This window comes from Sturnira hondurensis, unplaced genomic scaffold (genome assembly GCF_014824575.4).
Source record: "Sturnira hondurensis isolate 20B ecotype Veracruz unplaced genomic scaffold, ASM1482457v3 Scaffold0020903, whole genome shotgun sequence".
Classification (NCBI taxonomy): Eukaryota; Metazoa; Chordata; class Mammalia; order Chiroptera; family Phyllostomidae; genus Sturnira; species Sturnira hondurensis.
Window position 1 is genome coordinate 1,130,715 of NW_028093534.1, and position 24,533 is coordinate 1,155,247.

Sequence of the window (24,533 nt, forward strand, 5' to 3'; positions counted from 1 at the left end):
TAGTCTGATTTCTTTTGGTTGGAAACAAGTTGAAAACTTTGGAAAATTAAGTCAACTAACTTGTTTAGAACTGACTTGGGCAACTTGACATCTTAGGCCAAAATAATTTTTTAGTGAATAATTACCGTAGGTCTTGCCTCCGTTTTGAGGGCTTCCCACTTACTCCGTGTTTCTAGGGCTGGTCCTCTGCTCCAAGGGGGTCGCTCGCTCAGAATTCTTGTGTTTTGTTTTTTTCTGTTCTGTCTCAATACTGTTAGGCTAGGAGGGTTGCACTAGATGGCTTTGAAGGTCCCTTCTAAATCTGAATCTTGACTCTTGTTGACTGCAAATGCTGCATAGAATTCTATATATTTACTGTAAATTCACACTTACCATTTTTACTTGGCATTAGGGTTTTTTTTAGAGTAGTCTTCAAATTTATAGAAATAAATTTATACAAGTTTGTAGTCACAGATCCTTAAGTTAATCAGAAAATCTCTTAGGCTTTCTGTAGGTTCAAAAATACTTATAGTGCCAATACTATATAATTGGTAAGAATTGGTATAGCGCTAAAACATTGTGCTTATTCAACTTCCTTTAAATATTGTTCACTATCCTTCCAATTTAATGAAAATTTAAAACTTGCTTTTTCATCATGAAAGTCATGCACAAAGTGATAAATGCAAAGAATAAAGAAGGCTATAACTTACTACTCAATGCCTACTTTCACTCTACAGAGGTCAACATTGAAAAAATTTACTCCCCCCATGTCTGTCTGTGTGTCTCACACACAAATACTCAGGTGGGCTCAAAATGATCTGCAATTTGCTTTTTGTATTTATGTAACATAGTTTGAACATCTTTGTCTATTAGACTTCATAGTTCCACATCATTCTTTCTGAAAAATGGCCTGGGGATGCTTTTTGGGTTAGGTCCATTTGAACATGTATCTTCACAATATTTTTTGTAGGTATTTCTAAAATATTCCTAGAAGTAACATTTGCTGGCTTTTACCTTTTAAACAGTATGACAGTAGATATTTAATATAGATAGTTTAGCTCTGGCTGGTGTGGCTCAGTGGACTGAGTGCCAGCAAACCAAAGGGTTACTGGTTCAATTCCCAGTCAGGGCACATGCCTGGGTTGTGGACCAGGTCCCTGAGGGGGTGAATGAGAGCAACCGCACATTGATGTGTCTCTCCCTCTTCCCTTCCTCTCTCTCTAAAAATAAATAAAATATTTAAAAAATATATATATATAGTTTAATATTTCTGTTAGAGGCAGTATATAGTGTATGAGAAGGAGGATGTTTAAGTTTTAGGCCCTCTTAAGTAGAGTAGTGTCCTATTTGACTTAGCATTTTCTGTTCTGTTCCCTGGAAGGTAATAAATAAGATTCTAGAAGAATCTGCTGTGTAAAGACTTGACAGTTAAAAAGCAACTGCTGAGAAATAAAAAGGGGGAGTCATTGCAGGACTCTAGTATGAGTCACTGCGTGAAATGTGTCCAGTGAATAATATTAAGATTGTTTTCCAGTATTTTGGCACAAAAACAATGTTTGTCCACATAAAAGATTTCTTTAAGAAGTCATTTAAAGGCAGGAGAAGTGGAAACGGTCATGCTGTCTGGAAAGAGATTGCAGTGCAGTGAATACCAGACCACTGGAGTCTGGAAGCCCTGAGAAAGTGAGGTCCAACGTGAGGGGCATTCATTCTGACCCCTGGGATCCAGGGGCCGTCAGACACGGCGTGTTGTGAGGCTAGATCATGACCTCACCCCTGTGAGTGGGGGAGCACGGAGAGGCGTGGCCAAGGAAGAAAGTGTGGCATAGTAGAACTAGCCATTTCTAATTTATGCCTGATGAAGGAGGGTTCTGAACACCCTTGGTATCCCCAGGTGTTCTGAGAAAGGCCTTTGTATAGGGTTGCTGCAGAGACATGGGCCATCTTGCAGACCACTGGGAAGGACTGAACGGAGCTTCTGCACTCAGTTTTGGAAGTGATGCAGATTTGGGGTGCAAATATTTGAAGTCAGGACTCAGCTTCTCCCTCCTTCCCTGTGGGCTTTTTCTCTGGCCACTACTTAACAATTCCGTATAGCTCGGGACTAGAGAGCTACAGTGGAGCAATTTCATCATTTTCCTGATTCATTAGTCTCCCTGGCCACGGATGGTTCCTGTCAGGAATGTCCAACCTGCGTGGCCCAGATGGCTATGGATGCGGCCCAATATAAAATCATAAATTTACGTAAAACATGAGATTTTCTTTTTTTTTTTTAAGATTTTATTTCTTTATTTATCTTTACAGGGGAAGGAGAGAGGGAGAGAAACATCAATGTATGGTTGCCTTTTGCGCGTCTCCTGCTGGGAGTTGGCCTGCAGGGAACTGGACTACAACCCAGGCATGTGCCCTGACTGGGAATCGAACCGTGATCCTCTGGTTCGCAGGCCCACGCTCAATCCACTGAGCTACACCAGCTAGGGCGAGATTTTCTTTGTGATTATGTGTCATAGTGTATTTAATGTGTGACCCAAGACAACTCTTCTTCCAGTGTTGCCCAGAGATGCCAAAAGGTTGGACACCTTTGGTCTGTTTGCCTCCACTGGACTGTTAACAAGAACTCTACAGCCTCAACAGAAATGGTACAAGTGCCCCACCTAGCTGCATAATTTATACAGAGGGGAACAAAAGTAGGTAAACAGGTGGGAGTACTCGAAACAGAGTTTATCCTCATATTATTAGTTATTAACGACTGTGTTATTTTCCATATGAACAACTGTACACCTACTTCTGCCCCACCCTGTATACCATTTCATGTAGAGTAATTGTACATCATTCTTCTTTTAAAAATGCTGTATTTTTATTGGTGTGGGCTAAGGCTGTTCTACTAGATTATTTATTTTTAGCTTATGATTAAATTTTTGTTACATGAACTTCACGGCTTAAATGAGGAAGAACTTACTACCACTGCAAAATGGAATAAACTGAAAAAGATGGCTTTTATGAAATGAGGTTAATGCCATCAGTACTTCTTATTTTCTGTATCATTAATACATTATTTCTCTTTTTTAATATAGTTTTTGATTATGCTATTACAGTTGTCCCATTTTCCCTCTTCACTCCCCTCCACCCTGCACACCCTCTCCCACCCACATTCCCCCCTGTAGTTCATGTCCATGTGTCTCTTTAGCTTCTACATTTCCCATACTATTCTTACCCTCCCCTGTCTATTTTCTACCTACTATCTATGCTACTTATTCTCTTTACCTCTTCACCCTCTCTCCCCCTCTGACTCCTCTGTTGCTACCCCTCCATGTGATCTCCATTTCTGTGGATCTGTTCCTGTTCTAGTTGTTTGCTTAGTTTGTTTTTCTTTTTTCTTAGGTGTAGTTGTTAATAATTGTGAGTTTGCAGTCATTTTACTATATGTTTTTTATCTTCTTTTTCTTAGATAAGTCCCTTTAACATTTCATATCATAAGAGCTTGGTGATGATGAACTCCTTGAATTTGATCTTATCTGACAAGTACTTTATCTGCCCTTCCATTCTAAATGAAACCTTTGCTGGATAGAGCAATCTTGGATGTAGGTCCTTGTCTTTCATGACTTGGAATACTTCTTTCCAGCCCCTTCTTGCCTGTAAGGTCTCTTTTGAGAAAGCAGCTGACAGTCTGATAGAAACTCCTTTGTAGGTGACTGTCCCCTTATCTCTTGCTGTTTCTAGGATTCTGTCCTTCATTTTAGTCTTGGCTAATGTAATTATGATGTGCCTTGGTGTGTTCCTTCTTGGGTCCAACTTCTTTGGGATTCTCTGAGCTTCCTGGATTTCCTGAAAGTCTATTTCCTTTGCCAGACTGGGGAAGTTCTCCTTTATTATTTGTTCAAATAAGTTTTCCACTCGTGGCTGTTTCTTTTCCCCTTCTGGTACCCCTATAATTCGGATGTTGGAACATTTAAAGATGTCCTGGAGGTTCCTAAGCCTCTCCTCATTTTTTTGAATTCTTGTTTCTTCCTTCTTTTCTGTTCGGTTGTTTCTTTCTTCCTTCTGGTCCACTCCTTTGATTTGAGTCCCAGTTTCCTTTCCATCACTATTGGTTCCCTGTACATTTTCCTTTATTTCACTTAGCATAGCCTTCATTTGTTCCTGTAATTTGTGACTAAAATCAATCAGTTCTGTGAGCATCCTGATCACCAGTGTTTTGAACTGCGCATCTGATGGGTTGGCTATCCCTTCGTCACATAGTTGTATTTTTTTCTGGAGCTTTCATCTGTTCTTTCATTTGGACCATTTTTTTTTTATCTTAATGCGCCTGTTATGTATGAGGGGTGGAGCCTTAGGTGTTCACCTGGGTGGGGCAACCCAGTCACTTTGGTTGTGACACTGTACATGGGAGAGGGGTTGGAGGAGGAAGAATGACACTTGTTCCACTCTCTGCCGAATTTTGGTCACTTCCCTCGCTTCCCTCAAGCAAATTGGGCTCTTCTGGTGCTGGTTCCCAGGTGGGTGGGCTTGTGTACATTCTAGGACCCTGTGGGTCTCTCCAGCGAACTTTCCTGTGAGGCTAAGAGTTTCTCCCGGCACCTCAACCCCCACAGGTGTTTTAAATCAGTGTTTTGTGGCTTTACTTCCCGGGCTGGGACCCTGGGTTGCTCAGTCTGTCTCTCTCCCCACTTTGCCTGGTTTATCTGCACACAAATGTGGGACCGCCCAGTCCACCAGCCACCTTGTGCACTGCACCCACTCACAATCAACTGCCTTGCTGGGTCTGCCAGCTGCCGCTTTGCCGTGAGCCCTCTCCACCCTGCTGCCCAACTCCACCCCTCCTACTGATCTGGGTGAAAGTTTCTTCTTTAACTCCTGGGCTGTTGGACTTCCATACAGTTCAATTTTCTGTCAGTATTGGTTGGGTTTTTGTTTCTAAATTGTTGTTGTCCTTCTTTTGGTTGTTTGAGGAGGCACAATGTGTCTACCTGTGCCTCCATCTTGGGCAGAAGTCCTATTTCTCTCTTTTTTTACAAATCACTTAATGACCTTGTATTTTACCTTTGGCTTTACACTTCCATTTGTTTCCACTTCCTCCTTTTTCTTTTTTCAGTTTTCCTATTCACTTCCAGATCTCTTCTGTATTGTTACTTATGAACACAGACCTATTCAACACGTTACCTGGGAAATTGCAACTAAACAATTGCAAACAATTGCAACTAACATTTGCCTTCTCCAATTCAGAGATTTAAAGGTTATACCTGAATTAAAATTTTCAATTGGATTAATGTCAATTATAAGGGAACTTGCTATTTAAAAATATTAGTGCATTATTTATTGCATTATTATACTATTTTGTACTGTGTGGGATCTTTTGGGACATGAGTAATAACCCATTTACCTATTAGGTGAATCTGTGTTTTTGTATATTTGCATAATATAAGGTGCACAGGCCTTATTTTATATTAAAAAAAGAATCCTCAGCTGAGCTATAGCCAATGAGGTTTATCTGAGGTGCAGTTATTGCTCATTGAAAATCCTCATCCAAGGATAACATTATTAATTTTTTTTTAATTTGGAGATGTCTTTTTTTTTTTAAGATTATTTATTTATTTTTAGAAAGGAAGGAGAGGGAGAGAAACATCAATGTATGGTTGCCTTTCATGCGTCCCCTGCTGAGAGTTGGCCTGCAGGGAACCAGCCTGCAATTAAGATTTTATTTATTTATTTTTAGAGAGAGGGAAGAGGGGGAGAAACATTGATCGGTTGCCTCTCACCCATGATAGGCTACAACCCAGGCATGTGCCCTGACTAGGAATGGAACTGGCAGCCTTTTGCTTTGTAGGACAGTGCTCTAACCATCTGAGCCACACTGGCCAGGGCAGTCAGGTAGTATTTTGACTGGTCTAGAGCTTAATGCCAAATTGGACTCTGCTATCTTAAAGAATAACTTTGCTTTGGTTGTCATCAAGTTTGGTATCATTAACCAGCAAAGTTGGGGCACTGAGGCAGATGGTACCCCAATAAATGTCCGTGACTGCTCAAACTCTGGATGTGTGAGCCTATGAAACCTTTTTTAGCCTCCCCACATGACTTTTGGACTGTTTTCTGTTCCTTATCCCTCTGAATCACAGAGTGGTCTGGGGCCATCTCTTCCTTTTTGTCTTCTATGTCCAGGGAGAACAGAATCATGAACATTTACATAGCACTGACTGTTATAAACATTTGATACTTTGTTAACTACTTAATCTTCACAAAACCCTGTAAGAGCTATACTGTCTTCTTCATTTTCCAGATGCAGGAGCTGTGGCACAGGGAAGTGACATTCCTTGTTAAGGGTCACACTACCAGTGAGCATGGGGAGCTGGCGTTTGCTTTCAGGCTAAATTTCCACAGTAGGAAGATGACCAGTACCTGGTACCCTGAGGACTGCTTTTCTGTGATCTGCTGTTTCATTTTGCAGTATTGTTTCTTAGCCACTTAGATTCTCTAATGTCACCTGGGGGGAGAAATGGAATTTGTGGCATTTTTTCCAAGCCACCCAACCTCTAGATCTGGCTTCATGGTTCTTGGTTGCAGTGGAAAGTTGGGCTTTGGAACCAGCCTAACCTAAGTCCTGCCATCGATCAATTCAATATGTAGTAAATATCGACTAAGCTCCTTAATGTTAAATACCAGGCTTTGTAGTGGGTACTGACTATACAGTAAACAGAACAATTCCTTTCATGAAATTTAGTCAAGTGAGGGGAGAGTGGAAAACATAAATATATGTAGGTGGTAAATGCTCAGAAATGCAAGGCAGGAGGATAGTGACTAAGGGAAAGCACTGTTTTATTTGGTTGTTTATTTATAATCCTCACCCAATGATATTTTTATTGGTTTTTAGAGAAAGGGGAGGGGAAAGGAGGAGAAACATCCATGTCATCCCTAGGTTGCCTCCCCTAAGCACCCCCACAGGGGGATGAAAGTCACAAGGTAGGCATGTGCCCTGACAGAATCAAGCCTGCAACCTTTCAGGGGACAGGACGGTGCTCCAACAAACTGAGCCACTGGGCTAGGGCAGGAGAAGCACTGTTTTAGAAATATGGTTAGAGAAGGACTTTGATAAAGGGGCATTTGAGCAAATATTAAGTGAGGGCGTGTGTATGTGGCTAGTTGGTGAAATGGTGTTCCAGGCAAAAGGCCCTGAGATGAGAGTATGATTGTCCTGTTGAAGGAACTGCAAGGAGGCCAGTGGGCCAGAGGCAGAGTTCCAGACCAGTAAGGGTAAGAGAAAGTGGAAACAAGAAGACATAGGACTGGGGGTGCTGGGGGCAGAGGTGGTGCCTATCTCTTGTAGGGCCTTTTAAGGAAGAGACATGAACTATTCTAAATGAATGGGAAACCACGTCAAATAAGAGATAACTTCAGAGTCTTCGTTTATACCATCTTAAAGGTGGGTTGCAAAGTTGTGAAGATCAATGATCATGTAAAAATAATTTTTGAAAGAAGATCCGTCAATACATATTGAGATAACTCAGTATATTGCTTCTATTTTCTCCTCCGTATCTTGGGCAGGTTATGCTGCTTAAGACTAAGATATTCCATGAACGAACAAAGGAGGGTTATGTTCTTTTGTAGGCATGGGAATCTGGTCCTGTCAAAAGGAAAGGGGTAGTTTTAGACGGAGAATTCGTTTAGTCATTGAAGCTCTGTAGCTGAGTGTCTTCCCTCTTCGAAAGGGTGCAGCCTCGCCTAACTCGCTTTCCCAGTGTCCGCTGCAGCACAGACGCCGCCTCCTGTGCCGGTTAGCTCGGAGAGTTTCGGCTTTGCTCGGGTCACCCCCTCCAACTCCCATCATGCCGCGGAGCGTGGGGCCTGGACGTAGACTCCATTTCCCAGCTTGCCTCGGGCCTTGGTCAAGACGTGCCGGCGCCTATAAGAGCCAGGGCTCTGCGGCCACAGCCTATTGTTAGCCGGAGCCGGGGCGGTTCTGGGCGGCTGCTGCCGAGGGCTCCCGAGTTGCCAGAGCCGTCCACCCTTCGCCGCCCGCCGCCTGCCGGCCGACCTGCCCACCCGCCCTCCTCCCTGTCCTGCGGCCCTGGGAACTCCCGGACCGGACCGTCGCTGCAGTCCCGGGACTCGCGCTGTCCTTCTTCCTCACCAGAGGGCTAGGGCGGCGGCGGCGGCAGCGGGGGTGGCAGAGACCATCACGGGAAGAGGCAACTGCGGCGGGGCCGGTAATGGGCCTGGGGGTGCGGGGAAGGGGGGGAGGGTGCCGCCTTGTCCTTTCTGGGGGTCGGCCCTCAGAAGGCGGTGGAGGAGTGGTTACCCCAGAGCAGGCGGATGGAGGGGTCAGAAATGCTGGTGGCTCGGACGAGAGTGGTCGGGGGCGGGGAGCTAAGGCGCCGTTGGGAAGGGGAAAGAGTAGGGAGAGGCGTGGGAGCGAGCGGCACAGAGATCGCGGGCCCGGACTCCGGGGGCAGCCCGAGGGAGACCGATGGGCGGCTTGGAAGCCGGCACGATTGCGGATGAGGGCTAAGTTCGGAATGGAGTGGAGAAGATGTAGGATGGAGGGAAGTGCAGGAAGGGGAGGGGGAATAGAGGAAAATGTGGGAGGAGTGGTTGGGAATTTTTGAGTAGCAGGCAGGAAGGGATGGGAAGACTGGGTAGGGGCTGCAGAAGATAAGAATGAGCGGGAAGGTTAACAGGAATCAGAAAGAAATGGGCCCGGAGCCGAAGGATTCAGCGATGGTTTCATTAAGGGGAACTAGTGACTTGACATGTCCTTTCAGCTCAGGTTCCTGATGTGTCTCCGATTTTTCTGGCGTTGTGTGAAATGAAATCAAATGAAATGAAAGCATCACTTGCCCTGGTTGCTATCTTGATCCCTTTCACAGGCCCAAACACGCAGCTGACTGCCATTCATCCCTTTCAGTGCTGTGGTCTTGATTCATCGTTTTAGGGGGGGGTTAGAGTGGCATTGTGTCACACAAATCGTTCTTCCGTATGAAATGTTAGAAGTTATCCCCAAGAGACACAGTGTCCCCTTGTCCTACAGTTTTCAGTTCAAGGTAAACCCACGGTTAATTCAAATTTCCCTGTTCTGCCCTGACTTTTCGTCTTGCACATCTCCAAAGCCAGGAGGATGCTGGTGTGTCCCAGAGTTATAAATGACTGGATATCCTTGAGAGTTAATGGTCCCTCCAGCATCATGTTCCAGTTCTTCCACAGAGATCTTGCCTGTGTCCTCCTTATGATGGCACTTTAGGCACAGGAAGCCAAATTCTAACCTTCTGTCAGTGAACCGGTGAACACCAGGGAGTGTTGGAGGGGGACTTCTTAGACATACCTAGTTTAAAGGGTGTTTTCACTTGAGTGCTTTAAAAGTTCATGATCCTGGTAATGAACACACAGAGCTATGAAACTCATAGTATTTAAGAATTAACCACAATATATCGTAAAAGGAGAAATAGGACAGGTCATCTTATTCAGGTTGATCATGACACTTAGAAAGCTTTCCTTCCTCTGACCTAGCTACAGATGGTAGCCCTTGTGAGCCGAATAGAGATTTTGGTCCCTTGACCCTTAGCAGAAGGTTGGGTTCCAGTTGAGTGGAGAGGCTTTCTCCTGTGAGATGTATACTTTGTCTTACTTTGCATTGGTTTAGGAGAGAGGCTTTTATTACCTAAACTTTGCAAATATATTTTGCATCCACAAAATTTGGCAGGGTCGCATTCTGGTTTGGGGGGTTTGTTAAAGGAATCATCATGCCTGAAAAGGCTTAGATCTAGTACTAAAATGCACATATGCGTAGATCTATTTTGTTTGGTGCTAGCCTAATACCCTCTACATACTGTGAATACCTTTGGGAAATGTTCAGCTAGAAACATTTGAGAAAAGACCGGAAAGCATGTAGCCAGAAAGTGTCAGTTGACCTTTCATTTCACTGGCATTTAAAAGCTTGTATAGAGGTTGCATTATTTTCTCAAAAGCATCTGTTGTTTGAGTTGCTCATTTTGACAGTTAACTGTCAGTTATGGCCTGCGTTGCCAGTTTCACCTTGATTATTTCTGTATGGGGTCAAGTGGTGGGAGTATAACCTGTAAGTGTTTCTTGAACACATGCATTGATCCTCTGCCAGGTGAGAGGTGGGAATGACTGGTTGCTGATTGTGGTTTGAAAGGAGACTGATTTGATAAATTGGAAAAGGTGGAACCTATTCTAGCTGTTGCTCTTGCAAAGCAAGATCTCCACAGGCCACTGCGGAAGTGCACGGGAGATTTGTTCTTGGTGCCCAGTGAATAAGTCAGGTTCACACCAGAGAGTTGGACAAGGAGAGCTGGGTGGAATTTAAACTTATATTGGTTGTCAGGACAGAATCAGTGGATTTTTTTTTTTTAAATAATGGAGTTAATGTCAGAGAATATGATGGTAACAGATCCTGCATAAGGTGAAAAAAGCTAAGTCAACACACATGTTATTTACACATATAGCCATAGATTATTATTCTCAGGCATTTTAAAGAAAATATTTTTCTCCTTTGTTTCACATCTTTCTATCTTTTCTTCCCTATCTACCTTCTATCTACCTCCTCCCTATCTACCTCCTATCGCTTCCCAGAAACCACTATTCCAGAAGTAGAAGGGGAGAAGTAGATAAAAAGGCAAAGCGGAACGGGACTAGCAGCCCACAGTCCTTGCTGCACCGGAGTGCACAGAGATTAACCTAACAAAAATGATAGCCCTGAGGGCAACTGGGTGAGAACAGGGGAGAAGTTTGATAGTAAAGATGACTGGACCAAAGCCAATGTCAAGTAGGGCTTGAAGAGAAATATTCAAAGGTAATCCACACTGCCAGAAGCAAAGAGATACCCAGGGAAGAACCAGAAGGGCGTGTTTGCTTCCAGTCATAAATCCCTGAGTAATTCCAGGCTGAGGAAAAGACCACTTTCCTGGTAGCAACACCTCCTGGATCTCAGTTAAAACTAAAGCTGGACTTGCACCCTTTCTGAGGAAGCAGTATTTGGAGCTCAGTTTGAGTTTTCATGTGGTTGATAAGGTTTTTAAGTGGGGAAGAAGAATTAAATTCAGTGGTCAACATTGTTCTCTTTTTTATTAATCCCACCCATATAAGTACTTAATTGCAAAGGTTCCTCCCCCCTCCCATAATAGAATGGAATGAGAAATTTGTTAATAGCTATCTTTAAACACAGCAGTATTCTTAACCCATAAAAAGACCTTGGCTGTCTCCATTCTTACCATGTCCTAGGAATGTGACCTCTGACGGCAAGATCAGTAACCTGAAAAACAGAATTGAAAACTAATACAATAATGTATGTCAACTGTAATTGAAAAATACTTTTTATGGTTTTAAAAAATAAAAAATGATACTTTGGACTTATTTTTTCAATTTAATTATGATTCTTTCAAGTGCTTGATTACTTTTTTTTTCCCTCCCTGGCCACATTTATTTCAGGAATGCGCTTGTCTGAGACCTATATAGCCAGGGTTTCTTAGATTCCTCTTGTGACTTAAAAAAGGATTTTGATGAGGTCTAGATAGATAGATAGATTCGGAAATGTCATTTCTAAAATACTTATTAGATCTGGTTCACTGTGCAGAGCTTGTCCAAGAGCAGGCAAATTGCATCTAAAAGGCATAGTCCAGAAAACAGCTCTGTAGCAGGCGTCTCTTGACACCACAGTATATTCTGGGTAGCTGCTGCTCTGCAGTAATGCGGCCCTGTCTTTCTGGGCAGTGTCGTTATTCCTGCTGCATAATTAGCAACTAGTGAGATCATAGTCTGGGGAGATTCGGGCATTACTGAGGCAGAGCAGGGAGGCCTCTATCATCACACGTGGCTCTGGCTCTGACAGCGTTTCTGTCGAGCAGATTTACCTCCTTGGGAACTTACATCCAAAGACAGAGGAGAGATGTGTATCCAGACTCCTTGGTTGTGTGACAGCTCGTTAGAGACACCACCTGCCATATAGATGTAACCAGAGTAAATCGTCATTTCTTTTGCTGTTGTTTACCCCTTGCTGGTTTCTTCGCAGAGGGCAGAGGTGGGAAAGCTAAGTTTTCCTTGCACGGAGGAGGATGCTAGACCAGCAGAACCCTGTTTTATGGAGCAGTATGAGATTGGGAAAGATTCTGGGTTTTGAAGCCAGTGCAGATTCTAATCTTCAGTCCATTCTTTAGAACCAAATTTGACCTTTTTAGGAGCCTGGAGAGACACTTTATACCTGTGAAGATCTGGGTAAAGCGTTTCCCTGGCTGCCCCTGTACTTTGAAACTGAGAGCCTCGAGCAGTATTTCCCAAAGTGTGTTCCAAGGATCATTTGCCCCCTAAAATACTCTGGAAAACAAAGGGGTCCCTAATCAGGTGTGTGAAGCAGTGTTCCATTTTCTCCCACTCTTCCCTGTGCTCATTAGCATACTAAAAGCCTCCAAGAGGTCCTCCCATAAGCAGTTTTCTAAACTATTTTAACACGGCAGTCCTATTTCCATGTAAAAGCTATTAATATCCATTGAATAAGTTTATTCCATATGTACACTTTGGGAAATGCCAGGAGATACCTTCAGTAGGAAAAATAATTGGATGTAGCCTAGGTTTGGGCACTGCCGAATTCTGCTGTTGATCCCCAGTCCCTCCTGCTGGCCCCTTGGAGAGCTCTGCTGAGTGATTGGGGGAGCAGCTCCTGTTAGGCCCCAGCTAATGAAGCCTGGAGCCCAGCTGGCTGGGAACCAAGGGCCTTCACTCCACTGGGAAAGGTGCTGCGGTTCCTCATCTCATTATTCCGAGAGTGACTGAAGCTGGTGGGGGCCGAGGGGGAGGGAACAGAAGTAGGAGAATGTTGGCGGGAATCAGGAGAGAAATGACCCAATCTGGAGAGCCCAGACATCATGCTAGCTCAGATGCTTTCTGTCTTCAGCCAGAGGCTTGACTTATAGACTTGGGAGGGGTCTGTCTTAGGACAAGAATGCTGATTCCTCTTTTCCCCTGGGCAGAATCCTAATGCACCTGGCTAGCTGGTGGTGAGCGGGGGCTCTGGGGCCAACACGGTGGGCTCCCCAAGGAAACCCCTTTGAAACCAATGGATGCATTCACGGGCTCGGGTCTCAAGAGGAAGTTTGATGATGTGGATGTGGGCTCATCAGTGTCCAACTCAGATGATGAAATCTCCAGCAGTGACAGTGCTGACAGCTGCGACAGCCTCAATCCTCCTACAACTGCCAGCTTCGCACGTGAGTGAGCCGCTCCCCCACCCCACCCCACTCCCTGCATCCACCCACTCCCTGCATCCAGTCCCCAAGCCTCAGAGCCCATTGCCGCTCTTGAGACTGCTGCTGCTAACCAGCCTGGGGGGGTTCCCTTAGTCATAATCTTTCCCAATCTTACCTCAGGCTTGCTCTTTGGAGGACCTCATTGCTCTAGTATTGCAGACTTAAGTCTGATTTATTCTAGCTCGTTTTACTTGTGCTTGGTTTGTGGGTCCCCGGAATGGGCTGAATTAAATTGAAGGGGGAGAGGAGTGCAGGATTCCACCCTTCCCCACCAAAGTCCCGGAGAGTTCCATGATCCTGTAGCTCTAGCAGGACATAAATCCTTACTGCCTAGGGCAACTCCACGTTTCTTTGTTCTCATGGCTCAATTAGTTTCTTGGAAAGAACTTCTGATACTATAGATCAGGGGTTGCCTGTGGGCCAAATCTGGCTCAGTGCCTACTTTTGTAAATAAAGTTTTATTGGAACACAGCCACACCCGTTGTCTGATTGTTTTCGTGATACAATGGCTGAGTTGAGTAGTTGAAACAGAGCCCTGACGACCTGCAAAACCTAACCCTGGCTGGTGCGGCTCAGTGGATTAAGTGCCTGTGAACAGAAAGGTCGCTGATTTGATTCCCTCCTTTCCTCTCTCTCGAAACATAAATTTAAAAAAATTTAAAGCCTAAAACACATACTAGCCTGTTACAGAAGTTTGCTGCATCATTATACAACATTGTCTAATAGAATTTTCTGTTATGAAAGAAGTGTTCTGTGTCTGCACTGCCCACTATGGTAGCCATTAGCTGTGTGTAGTGTTGAGCACCTGAATTGAGAATTAGTGTAACTGCGGAGCTGAGTTGTAGGTGTTACTTCATTTTAATTGACTTTTCTTTAAATCGATGTATGTGGCTGGTAGCTGCTTTGGGGGACAGTAAAGTTATATAGGTTGTTTTATCCTGAGAAGATCACCTAGAAATCCTCTTCCCAGCTGATGTCTAAAAATAGATTTTGCGGTCTGTTTGGGCACAGTCATTCTGGAGGCAGCGCTGTGGACTAGCTGATGCCCACGGCCCCTTCTAGCTCTGCATTTATGACTTGAAAATCAGAAATGTCTCTGGGTACAGGGAGGACCTTTGGAGGAGAGTTGAGAGCCTAGGTGGATGGGAAATAATGAGGTCCCCAGACAGACCATCTCTGGGTCAGTAAAAGCGCTCTGTGCTCCCTTTGTAGCCACCTCCATCCTGAAGCGACAGAAGCAGCTGCGGAGGAAGAATGTACGCTTCGACCAGGTGACTGTGTACTACTTTGCCCGGCGCCAGGGTTTCACCAGCGTGCCCAGCCAGGGTGGTAGCTCTCTGGGCATGGCTCAGCGTCATAATTCTGTACGCAGCTACACGCTCTGTGAGTTTGCTCAGGAGCAGGAGGTGAACCATCGGGAGATTCTTCGTGAGCACCTGAAGGAGGAGAAACTCCATGCCAAGAAGATGAAGGTGCCTTGGGGATCTGGGGTCTGGTACTTTCCTTGTGCCAAAATAGAGTGGGAAACCATTTAGGTCTATTGATTTTTTTTTTTTTTTTGACTGTTGCCCTTGGCATCCAGATCTTTCTAGAGAAGAGCCTCAGATTTGGAATCAAATCTCAGTCTGAGACCCCCTTCCTTTGTATCTAGTGGGAAATCTACCAGAGATAGCAAAATGACTTCTCTAGAATTCCCTACCCTTGCCCCCTCATTGTTTTTTAAAGGTTTAAAATGTGAGTACCTGAAGGCATTCAAGTTTGCCCCACCAGAACCCGAGGAAGGGCAGTGTTTTGGTTCCTTGTCAGTTGGTTATCTGTTGCCCGCATGCACAGGGTTCTGAAATGTCGGTTTGGATTGTTTTCATTGTCTGAAAGGATCCTACTGTTTCTGTAACCCCGGTCATCTCTAGGTGATAGACTTTGGGTATGAACAACAGCGTTACCGAATGGCTATTTCGATTGTATAACCTGCCCCTGCTGCTGGTGCAGCACCGGCTGAAGTGCTCGAGGAGAGCAGGCCTGGAAGAGGCCCATCTCAGATGGCGCTATATAGCTACCAGTTTGCTCTCTTAGCACTGCTTGGCACTCTACAGCTGTGGTTTCCACCAGTCTGCAAAAATTCCCTGCAGAGTGTTTAGTTCCAAATTGGGAGAACACTGCTTTAGGCCTGGCCAAGTTTCTGGTGGGCCCATATTAAAATGGTGGCTGCGTTGTTTCCAGGGTTGTGGGTGAAATCCTACTGAGACAACCACAGTGTCGTAGGGTTGGAGGACTGGTGGCAGAGGATGCAGGTTAACTAGATCTCTCCCTCTCCCCCTCAGTGAGCTCTGTGTCTGCTTCCCTCAGCCTGCTCCTAAAGCCTTACACCTGTTCTAACTGGAATGACATTCAGGCTTCCCTTTCTTCTATCTGAGGAATTCCATCACTGACCCCATCCCCTTCCCACTGCTATAGCAACAGCTGGGCAAATATACACTGTTCTCATCATCTGCAGTGAAGGCTTTCCTCTCCCCAGGAAGAATCCCTCTCCTAAATCTGGTAGATGAATGACCTGTGAAAACAGAATGTTGTCGTGTTCTGTGGCCTCCCACAGAGGAGGTCCAGAGACAAACCCAAGGCTTAAGGTATAGGATTCCTGCTTATAGCAGGTTAGTGTACAGCAGCTGTGCTGGCATCTAATACAACTTTCTATGTCAAGAGGAAACCCTTTGCCCTCCCCAAGTCCAGTTTACTCTTTTCTTAGAACTTTTTCTATCTTTAGCACTCTGTAGGGGAGGCAGTTGCTCCCAAACATATATATTCTGGCCCCGGCCAGGTAGCCCAAGTTTGCTAGAACATTGTCCCAGTATGCCAAGGTTTCAGGTTCATTCCCCAATCAGGACACATACCAGAAACAACCAATGAATGCATAAATGAGTAGAACGACAAATTGATGTTTCTCTCTCTCAAATCAGTAAAAAAAAATTTTTTTTAATTAATTAATTTATTTATCTTTAGAGGAGAAGGGAAGGAGAGAAGGAGAGAAACATCAATGTATGGTTGCTCCTCATGCGTCCCTTGCTGGGAACTGGCCTACAACCCAGGTATGTGCCCTGACTGGGAATCGAACCGCGATCGTGTGGTTCGCAGGCCCATGCTCAATCCACTGAGCTACACCAGCCAGGGCAGTAAAAAATTTTTTAAATTAAAAAATATATTCTGTGTCACCTGTATGCCATCTAATATTTATTTTCCTTTTGGGCTGCCACAAAAAAAAGAAGAAAAGAAAAAGCTGATAGTACTCTGCAGCTTTAGTTGCCAATAATTTTTCTGATATTTTTATTAGGGTTTTTTTTGCCTTTTATCCACATGGAATTCATTATTATGAATAGTATGAATTGGAGATCTAACCTTTTTTTAAAAAGAATATTCAGTTGTCCCAATACCATTAAATTATTAGAAAACTGACATGATATGAAAGTCACCTCTATTATGATATATTCAATTCTTATATCTATGTGGGTTTCTTTCTATTGCATCTCTAATCTCTTGGAGAGGATAGCAAAAGCGAGAGTGATTGGGGAGGAAACCAACACAGGTGAAATAGACAATCCTAAGATCTGTGGCAAGGCCCCTGTAGTTGGTATAGAAATAGCCCTGGCTGGTGTGGTTCAGTGGATTGAGCACCAGCCTGAGAACCAAAGGGTTGCTGGTTCCATTCCCAATCAGGGCACATGCCTGGGTTGCAGGCCAGGTCCCCAACAAGGGGCGCATGAGAGGCAACCACACATTGGTGTTTCTCTCCCTCTTTTTCTTCCTCCCTTCCTCTCTCTAAGATAAATAAATACAAACTTTAAAAGAAAAAGAGAAGAAAAATAATAGACTAAGGAATTCTCAAAAGACCACTTTCTCTCCTCATTTTTCTACCAGCTCTCTGCTAACAAGCAAATGAACAAAACAGGTGTGTAGCCCATTACCCAGCTCTCTTGCATCACATCTCTCCTAGGAGTTGTTGCTTTACCAGCACTACTCTGTGGCTGTCTGACAAAATAAGCCAAACCCTCCAGTAGCTTGGCTTTCTTCCTGCTAGTAGCTTCCAGAGCCCTGGGGATTGTAAGGCCTCATTTTCTTTACTTGAATTGTCTAGCAAGTTTTCAGAAAGCATCCAGCTATGGATTGTCCTCAACATGTCCTTCCGCTAGGATCCCCTTTCCTGGCCGTCAGTCCCTCCTGGCCCAGAGAGCCCAGATCTGCCTGTAGGGAGTATAGTCAGTGTCACACATGCCACCGCACCGCACACCTCACATACAACTTTTCTCAGAAGTCAAATAAAAACAGATTAGAAAGGAGAAGGAACGTGCATACATTTTTTTCTAGGCCGTGGGCTGGAAGCAAGGGCTTGATGAATAATTTATTTTTCTCCTCCCAATAAAATGAAGCTCTTCTGTGTATGAATAGAGAATTGTTCACAGTGTGGGGATGCAGGCTCATTGACCAGGGCATGGTAGCCTTGTACTACCCTTCAGTGTACCCGTCTTTCCAAAATGTGGTTTTGTTGTCCTTTGGGCTGCAAATTGAAGGGTGTGAGGCTTCCTGTTTTCCTGGTCTAGATTTATCCTCTTGACCTACACTGTCCAATATGGTAGCCACATGTGGCTATTTATACTGAAGTAAAATCAAATAAAATTTAAAATTTAGTTTCTCAGTGGCACTAGCTACATTTACAGTGCTCAGGAGCCACATGCCAGTGGCTGCTGTATTAGGCAGCACGGGTATTTCACAATGCAGAAAGTTCAGTTGGATCGTGCTGCTCCGAACCATGCTAGCCTGTGAGGAGGCTCCAGCCGATAAGGGCCTAGGGGCTAACCTTTCCTTCCTGTCTCTTGGCAGCTGACCAAGAACGGGACAGTGGAGTCGGTGGAGGCCGATGGCCTGACACTGGATGATGTTTCCGATGAAGACATTGATGTGGAAAATGTGGAGGTCGATGATTACTTCTTCCTGCAGCCTCTCCCCACCAAACGGCGACGGGCCCTGTTGAGGGCGTCTGGGGTCCACCGCATTGATGCAGAAGAAAAGCAAGAACTTCGAGCCATCCGCCTGTCACGGGAGGAGTGTGGTTGTGACTGTCGACTGTATTGTGACCCAGAAGCGTGTGCTTGTAGCCAAGCTGGGATTAAATGCCAGGTCAGTCCAAGTTGGCCTGAGGTGGTATATCTGCACGAGAGTCAGGGATGTGGTGTGGGTGCCAGTGAGCCTGGGAGGCTGCCCATCAAAGGGCAGATGTCCTGTGACTGAACACCTCCCAGTTCCGCAACCCTCCTCCACCAACCAAGAAAACCAGCCTGACAGGACTCCGGCAGCGGAGACACCTGTTATCTCGTCTGTATTTTATACAGGGGAGTAAGCAGCAGCTGTCAGCAAATGGAGGAATGGGGGTTAGTAAATGTAACACTTGGTAGCTGTTCCCTAAATAATGACCGGTTCGTTGAGATAAAAGGAAGCAGAGAAGTGAGGTAGGCCTTTAGATTTTATCTCGCAGACACTTATTCACAGTACCTCTATTTCAGTTTTATAAAAACCAAAATAGTTCTTGGATCCTGTCATTCAGGATCACACTTGGCCTGGCAGAGCTTAAATTCATAGTGTCCTGAAAGATAGCACACATCAGCCTCCAGCTGGCCCTCGGATGGCCAGCGTGGAAGATACATTTCAACTGAAAACAGCAGTGCCGTCCCGAAGAATGAAATGTATCTGGAGCTTGTATACTGAGGATATGGATGCCGAGTCCTTACAGTTGAACTTCTCCTGACCGACCTTTTCTTATTTTGGGGTAGGTATCCTGGATCTAAACAAATACTGCTTTTCAGACTGAAGTCCCACAGTGAATCAGTCTATTACCCACAAACCTGAGGGCAGTCCCGGTGATTAGATGGTCCCTAAGCAATGAGGCGTCATAGGAAGATACTGTGTATTTGAATATACCAGCTTGCTCATGTTTAAAATTTTTTTTGCTACTTTTTTCCTTTTTGGGGGGACTCAAAAAGGAGAAAAGGGCCCTGGCTGGTGTGGCTCAGTGGATTGAGCATAGGCCTGCAAACCAGCAGGTCGCTGGTTCAATTCCCAGTCAGGGTACATGTGTGAGAGGCAACTACACGTTGATGTTTCTCTCCCTCCCTTCTTCTCTGTCCCAGTCTCAAGAAATAAATAAAATCTTTAAAAAAAGAAAAGAAAAACAACCAATGAATGCATAAATGAATGGAACAACAAATTGCTGTTTCTCTAAAATCAGTAAAAAAAATTTTAAATTAAAAAATATATTCTCTATCACCTATATGCCATCTAATACTTATTTTCCTTTTGGTCTGCCACGAAAAAAAAGAAGAAAGGAAAAAGCTGACGGTATTCTGCAGCTTTAGTTGCCAATAATTTTTCTAATACTTTTATTATTATTATTTTACTTCTTATCTACATGGAATTCACGCCAGCCTGCAAATGGTGTGATTCCCAGTCTTTGGCATCAGCCTGGGTTGCGGGGCAGGTCCCCAGTGTGAGGTGCACAACAGGCAACCACACATTGATATTTCTCTCCCTCTCTTTCTCCCTCCTTTTCCCTTTCTAAAAAAATCTTTAAAAAATTTTTTTACAGGAGATAGAAAGCATCTATTTTCCAGATATCCCTGGTGTGAAAGTTATCTTGGTTATTGCCTCAGTACCAGACCGATCAGCCATCAGGGGGAAATGCAGCTGGTAGGGTTTCCCCAGAATGTATTTCCCTGGACCAGCCAGAAGCCCCGCTCCCTTTCCCATGCTTGTCATCTCAGGGTTGGAGGCTCAGGCCCCAGGCTTCGGTTTCCTCAGTAAACCCAGTAACTTCTGAAGTATCTGAGACATGTAAATGTCTTCTGCTTTGAGAACTGTCGGTGTTCAGAGAGGTATCTCTGGACTTTTGAACTTGGAAGGGGCCTCTGATATAACTTCTGTCTACTTTTTGTTGAGAAGAGGAAACAAAGCCCTAGAGAGAAAAATGAAGCTGCACTGGAATTAAAACACAAGTGGCTTGGTAACTACCGGCTGGTGCTGTCTTAGCTCACGCTGAATGTTGCTTTGAATTGGTTGTCTCTTAGAAAGAGACCACAAATCCCAGCTGCTTGTTTTTGCCAGCCAATGTCTCTTGTCACCTTTATTAAATCTGTTGGTCTCTTCTCGCCTCAACCTCCTTGTGCCCTCCTCAGGTGGATCGCATGTCCTTTCCGTGTGGCTGCTCCCGGGATGGCTGTGGGAACATGGCTGGGCGCATTGAATTTAATCCAATCCGGGTCCGGACTCATTACCTCCACACCATCATGAAGCTGGAGCTGGAGAGCAAGCGGCAGGTGAGCCGCCCGGCCGCCCCAGAGGAGGAGCCCTCACCCACCGCCAGCTGCAGCCTGACTGGGGTGCAGGGGTCTGAGACGCAGGACTTCCAGGAGTTCATTGCTGAGAACGAGACGGCAGTGATGCACCTGCAGAGTGCGGAGGAGCTGGAGCGGCTCAAGGCAGAGGAAGACTCCAGCGGTTCTAGTGCCAGCCTGGACTCCAGCATAGAGAGCCTGGGCGTGTGTATCCTGGAGGAGCCCCTGGCCGTCTCCGAAGAGCTGTGCCCAGGCCTGACAACCCCCATTCTCATCCAGGCTCAGCTGACCCCAGGCTCCTCGGTCCTGTGTTTTGCCGAGAACTCGGACCACCCAGCTGCTTCAGCAGTGACCAGTCCGTCCTATTTGAACAGTGGGCCCCTGGTCTATTATCAGGTGGAGCAGAGGCCAGTCCTGGGGGTGAAAGGAGAGCCTAGTACAGTAGAAGCCCCACCTTCTTTACCCAAGGAGAAGGATCTCAGTGTCTTCTCTCTCCCTGTTACCTCACTGGTGGCTTGTAGCCCCACAGACCCAGCTGCCCTCTGTAAACCAGAGGTTGGGAAAACATCCACCCTAGAAGCGCTAATGCCTGAAGATTGTAACCCTGAGGAGCCGGAGAACGAAGACTTCCGCCCCTCGTGGTCCCCCTCAAACCTCCCCTTCAGCTCGGACAGTGAAGAAAGCTGTGTGGTGGAGAAGACCTCACAGCAGGGTGAGGACCGGCCCCCTGAAGATCCTTCTCTGGAACTTCCTCTGGCAGTGTGACATGCAGATGGAGATTCTGTCTCTTACCCTTCTCTATTTATTCCCTTATTTTATCTAACACCGTTTCAGAACAAACTGTAGAAGCAGCTGCTGCTCCTATGTTATTTTATTGGGGTCGTTGGGGAATGGGTGGGAACTGATTGTTTGTACCAGTATTTTTAAAAGGGTTAATAGAACCAAGGAGACCAGCCCCAGCTTGATCTGGGCATAGTCTTGGGGCAGAGGAGGCTGGCTGTACAGGGCCCAGTACTGAGCTTTCTGGGTCATTGGAACAAGAAAACTAGGATCTCACAGGAGAATCTAGGTAATTCAAGCAGGTATTCTTTATGTGGGGATCAGAATACATAATTTGAACAGCATGGCAAAGCCCCTTCTCTCCCGAGCTCCAGGGAGGTGCAAGCTCATTTTTCTCAGTGGCTACTCCAATATCCCATTTTGGTGTGTTGTAACGACAATTGGAAATGTTACCTGGAGAGGAGGGGGTAGAAGGGTCTCTGCCTCTGTACAAAACCTCTAGGATTCATAAAAATTTACCCCGCCCTCCCCAGTCCCCCATTTGGTAAATAAGTTAATATTTGACATGTTTGGTGTTCTCTGGCTTGTTCCCCACACTGGGGATTCCTGTTTGTAACTTGAATTGTTTCTCATGTTCTTAGGTACTAGAGTTGAACTCGTCTGTCTGTCTCCCCCTCCCCACCCCGCCCTTGAACTGCCTTCAAGAGCTAGATTGGCTGGGGACGTGGCATGAAGAGCCCGAGTCTTCTGTGTGTGTCTGACACTAGCTCCCTCCGGCCGCTCTAGGCTGGGCCGATGGAGGCGTGTATGGAGCATTAAGTGCATCCAAAGGAGGCAGCAGGAGCAGACAGCAGCCTGCAAAGAGGTCAACTTCTTTGTGCCAAGCTTGCTTTCACCCAGACACCACCTGCCCCCAACTTGGGAGATTTGAGCTTTAAAGGAATATAGGATGTGGCAATCTACAGTCACCAACCAGTTGGGGGGGTTTTTTCTTTTTCTGTATCTACCCTGGTGGTCTTTCTTGGATATACAGGGTTGGAGATTTATACCATTCCAGTTCACCCCCAAGAACTGCAAATATTTATTAGACCCCTCCATTTTGATATATAAAAATTGGAAGCCAAATCAATTCTTAAATGCTACATACAACTTCCACGTTCCAAAGAATTCAAGTTCTGCTGACCACCTCCCTCCGAGGTCTCAAGTAGGACTCAAACCCAGTTCTTACCTCTGCCCCGGCATACGACTCCTGTCCCTCTCACGTCCAGCTTTTGTTCCTGGGTGCGCGCCACTGAACTCATTAGCAAGGTTATCTTTGCTTTAAAATGGAGATAGTAGGGAGCAAGACACTCTTCTCTAGCATCCTTTACAACATGCTTTGCTGGTTACGGTTCATTAACCAGGGTAGAACAAAGTGGAAAACCTTTCATGGTGGGGGAGGTAACCGTTTCTGCTTCTCTTGCTCATAAAGCCTTTTCTTGTGGGACACAGACCCTGCGGTCTCGGAGCAGCCTTCGTGTGTATCGCAGCAGCCCTTCCCCTGTAAAATCGCTGAACTGAGCCTGACAGGCCTTGTACTTAACACACAGACGTCTTTTAACCCACCCGCCTCCCCTGTTCCTGGCCGGGAGGGTTCTGAGTTAAGTACATGGGTCCTTAACACTCCCCATCTTCTGGCCTCATGAGACAGAGCCGAGTCTTACATACCTGAGACCTAGAAGCTATTCCAAACCGATCTGCAACCCTCCCCACCCTGCACCTTAGACTGGTCCCCTCAAGTACAAGCCCAAAGCTTGATTGGGAATTAGACTCTGGAGAATCAGAAAGTTTGTGTTGGATGGGGAGGGTGAGCTGTAAACATTCCCTCCTTAGGAAGGGTTCCTAATCTAGGAAGTATTTCCAGTTGCTCAGAGATGTGTTAGACTTTGGGATCAAAGCAAGACTTTGAGTCTAATTTATTAAACTCATGGCCAACCCCAATGATGATGATTTTTCTGAAGAAACTAGTTTTCTTCATCTAAACCCTTAGTTAACTCCACAATTCTGACTCACACTGATTCCAAGCTTTTAAATGCTAAGTGTTAACATTCAGCATTAACTATGTTGTTAAGCAAAGGGCCTTTTCTGCAACCTGGTCTATCTCATTCCTGGTGCTACCTGAGTTGGACACAATGAGAGCTCACGGTTGCTAGAAAAGCTAGGCCTCTGGTCACAGAAGCAGACAGCTTCGATCCTGCTCAGTCTGGGCCTAGACAAAAGAAATGACTTCTTACTGCAACTCATTATTTTCCAATCTCCTCGTATACTATATACAGGTTGTATTTTCAATGTGAATCCAAAGCTTGTCTGGTTCTCTGAAAAAAACTTTTTTTTTTTGCCTTTTAGGTCCTTTACATTGTGATAATGCTGTATTTAAAGAGAATATTTAAATGTAATATTAAAGAAATATTCAAAACAATGGTGTGTTACTCTTTATCTTGGCACAATCCAGTTACTTGTTAGAAAAAGGATATTTCTCCAGCATCATGTATGAAACTAATTAGGTCAGTTAGGGAATTGTGTTAACAGTGGAAGAGTTTTATGGTGGAAAAACAGAACGTTCTCTTTGGAGCATCCAGAGCATCCCTCGCATCACACGCCTGTGGCCCCGCACCAGCTGGACAGCCTCTGATCCTGCCCGGCCGGAGCTCCCCGTCTGCAGTCCCTGCTCTTGGGGCCCATTTTCAATTTCATTATTTTCTTCTTAAACACTTTATTTATTTTTAGAGAGAGGGTAAAGGAAGGATAAAGGGAAAGAAACATCAATGTGCAGTTGCTTCTCACATGGCCCCCACTGGTGACCTGGCCTGCAACCCAGACATTTATGTGCCCTGACTGGGAATTGAACCAGCGACCTGTTGGTTTGCAGCCTGCACTCAATCCACTGAGCTATACCAGCCAGGGCTCGATTTCATTTATATATATATATATATATAAAGTTTTTCTTTCCTAGTTATTCAAAATCCAGCAACAGAATCAACTTCAAATCAGTTCCTCCGTAACTACCATCTCATCAGAAAGTTCTATTCCCACCAGTTATCTCCCCATTAGTTTGATTATGAGTCTTGTAAAGGAGCCCTGGCAAAATGATTAGAGTATACATAAGTAACTGCCA

The 24,533-nt window shown here is 45.1% G+C and overlaps 1 protein-coding gene across 4 annotated transcripts; it reads left to right on the plus strand.

Moving 5' to 3' along the window:
* Nucleotides 1-5,854: 5,854 nt before the first annotated feature.
* CSRNP2 (cysteine and serine rich nuclear protein 2) lies at nucleotides 5,855-23,777 on the plus strand. Of its 4 annotated transcripts, none has more exons than XM_037030904.1 (5): nucleotides 5,855-8,177; nucleotides 12,951-13,187; nucleotides 14,439-14,497; nucleotides 18,096-18,392; nucleotides 20,441-23,777. In XM_037030904.1, the coding sequence occupies exons 2-5, from the start codon at nucleotides 13,037-13,039 to the stop codon at nucleotides 21,362-21,364; spliced, it is 1,431 nt and encodes a 476-aa protein (XP_036886799.1). In that variant the 5' UTR covers nucleotides 5,855-8,177; nucleotides 12,951-13,036; the 3' UTR covers nucleotides 21,365-23,777. The 4 variants fall into 4 exon arrangements, with proteins under 4 accessions (XP_036886799.1, XP_036886797.1, XP_036886798.1 ...); XM_037030902.1 differs by having other exon boundaries at nucleotides 5,857-8,177; nucleotides 14,439-14,698; XM_037030903.1 differs by lacking the exon at nucleotides 5,855-8,177 and adding an exon at nucleotides 11,369-12,324 and having other exon boundaries at nucleotides 14,439-14,698.
* The last annotated feature ends 756 nt before the right edge of the window (nucleotides 23,778-24,533 follow it).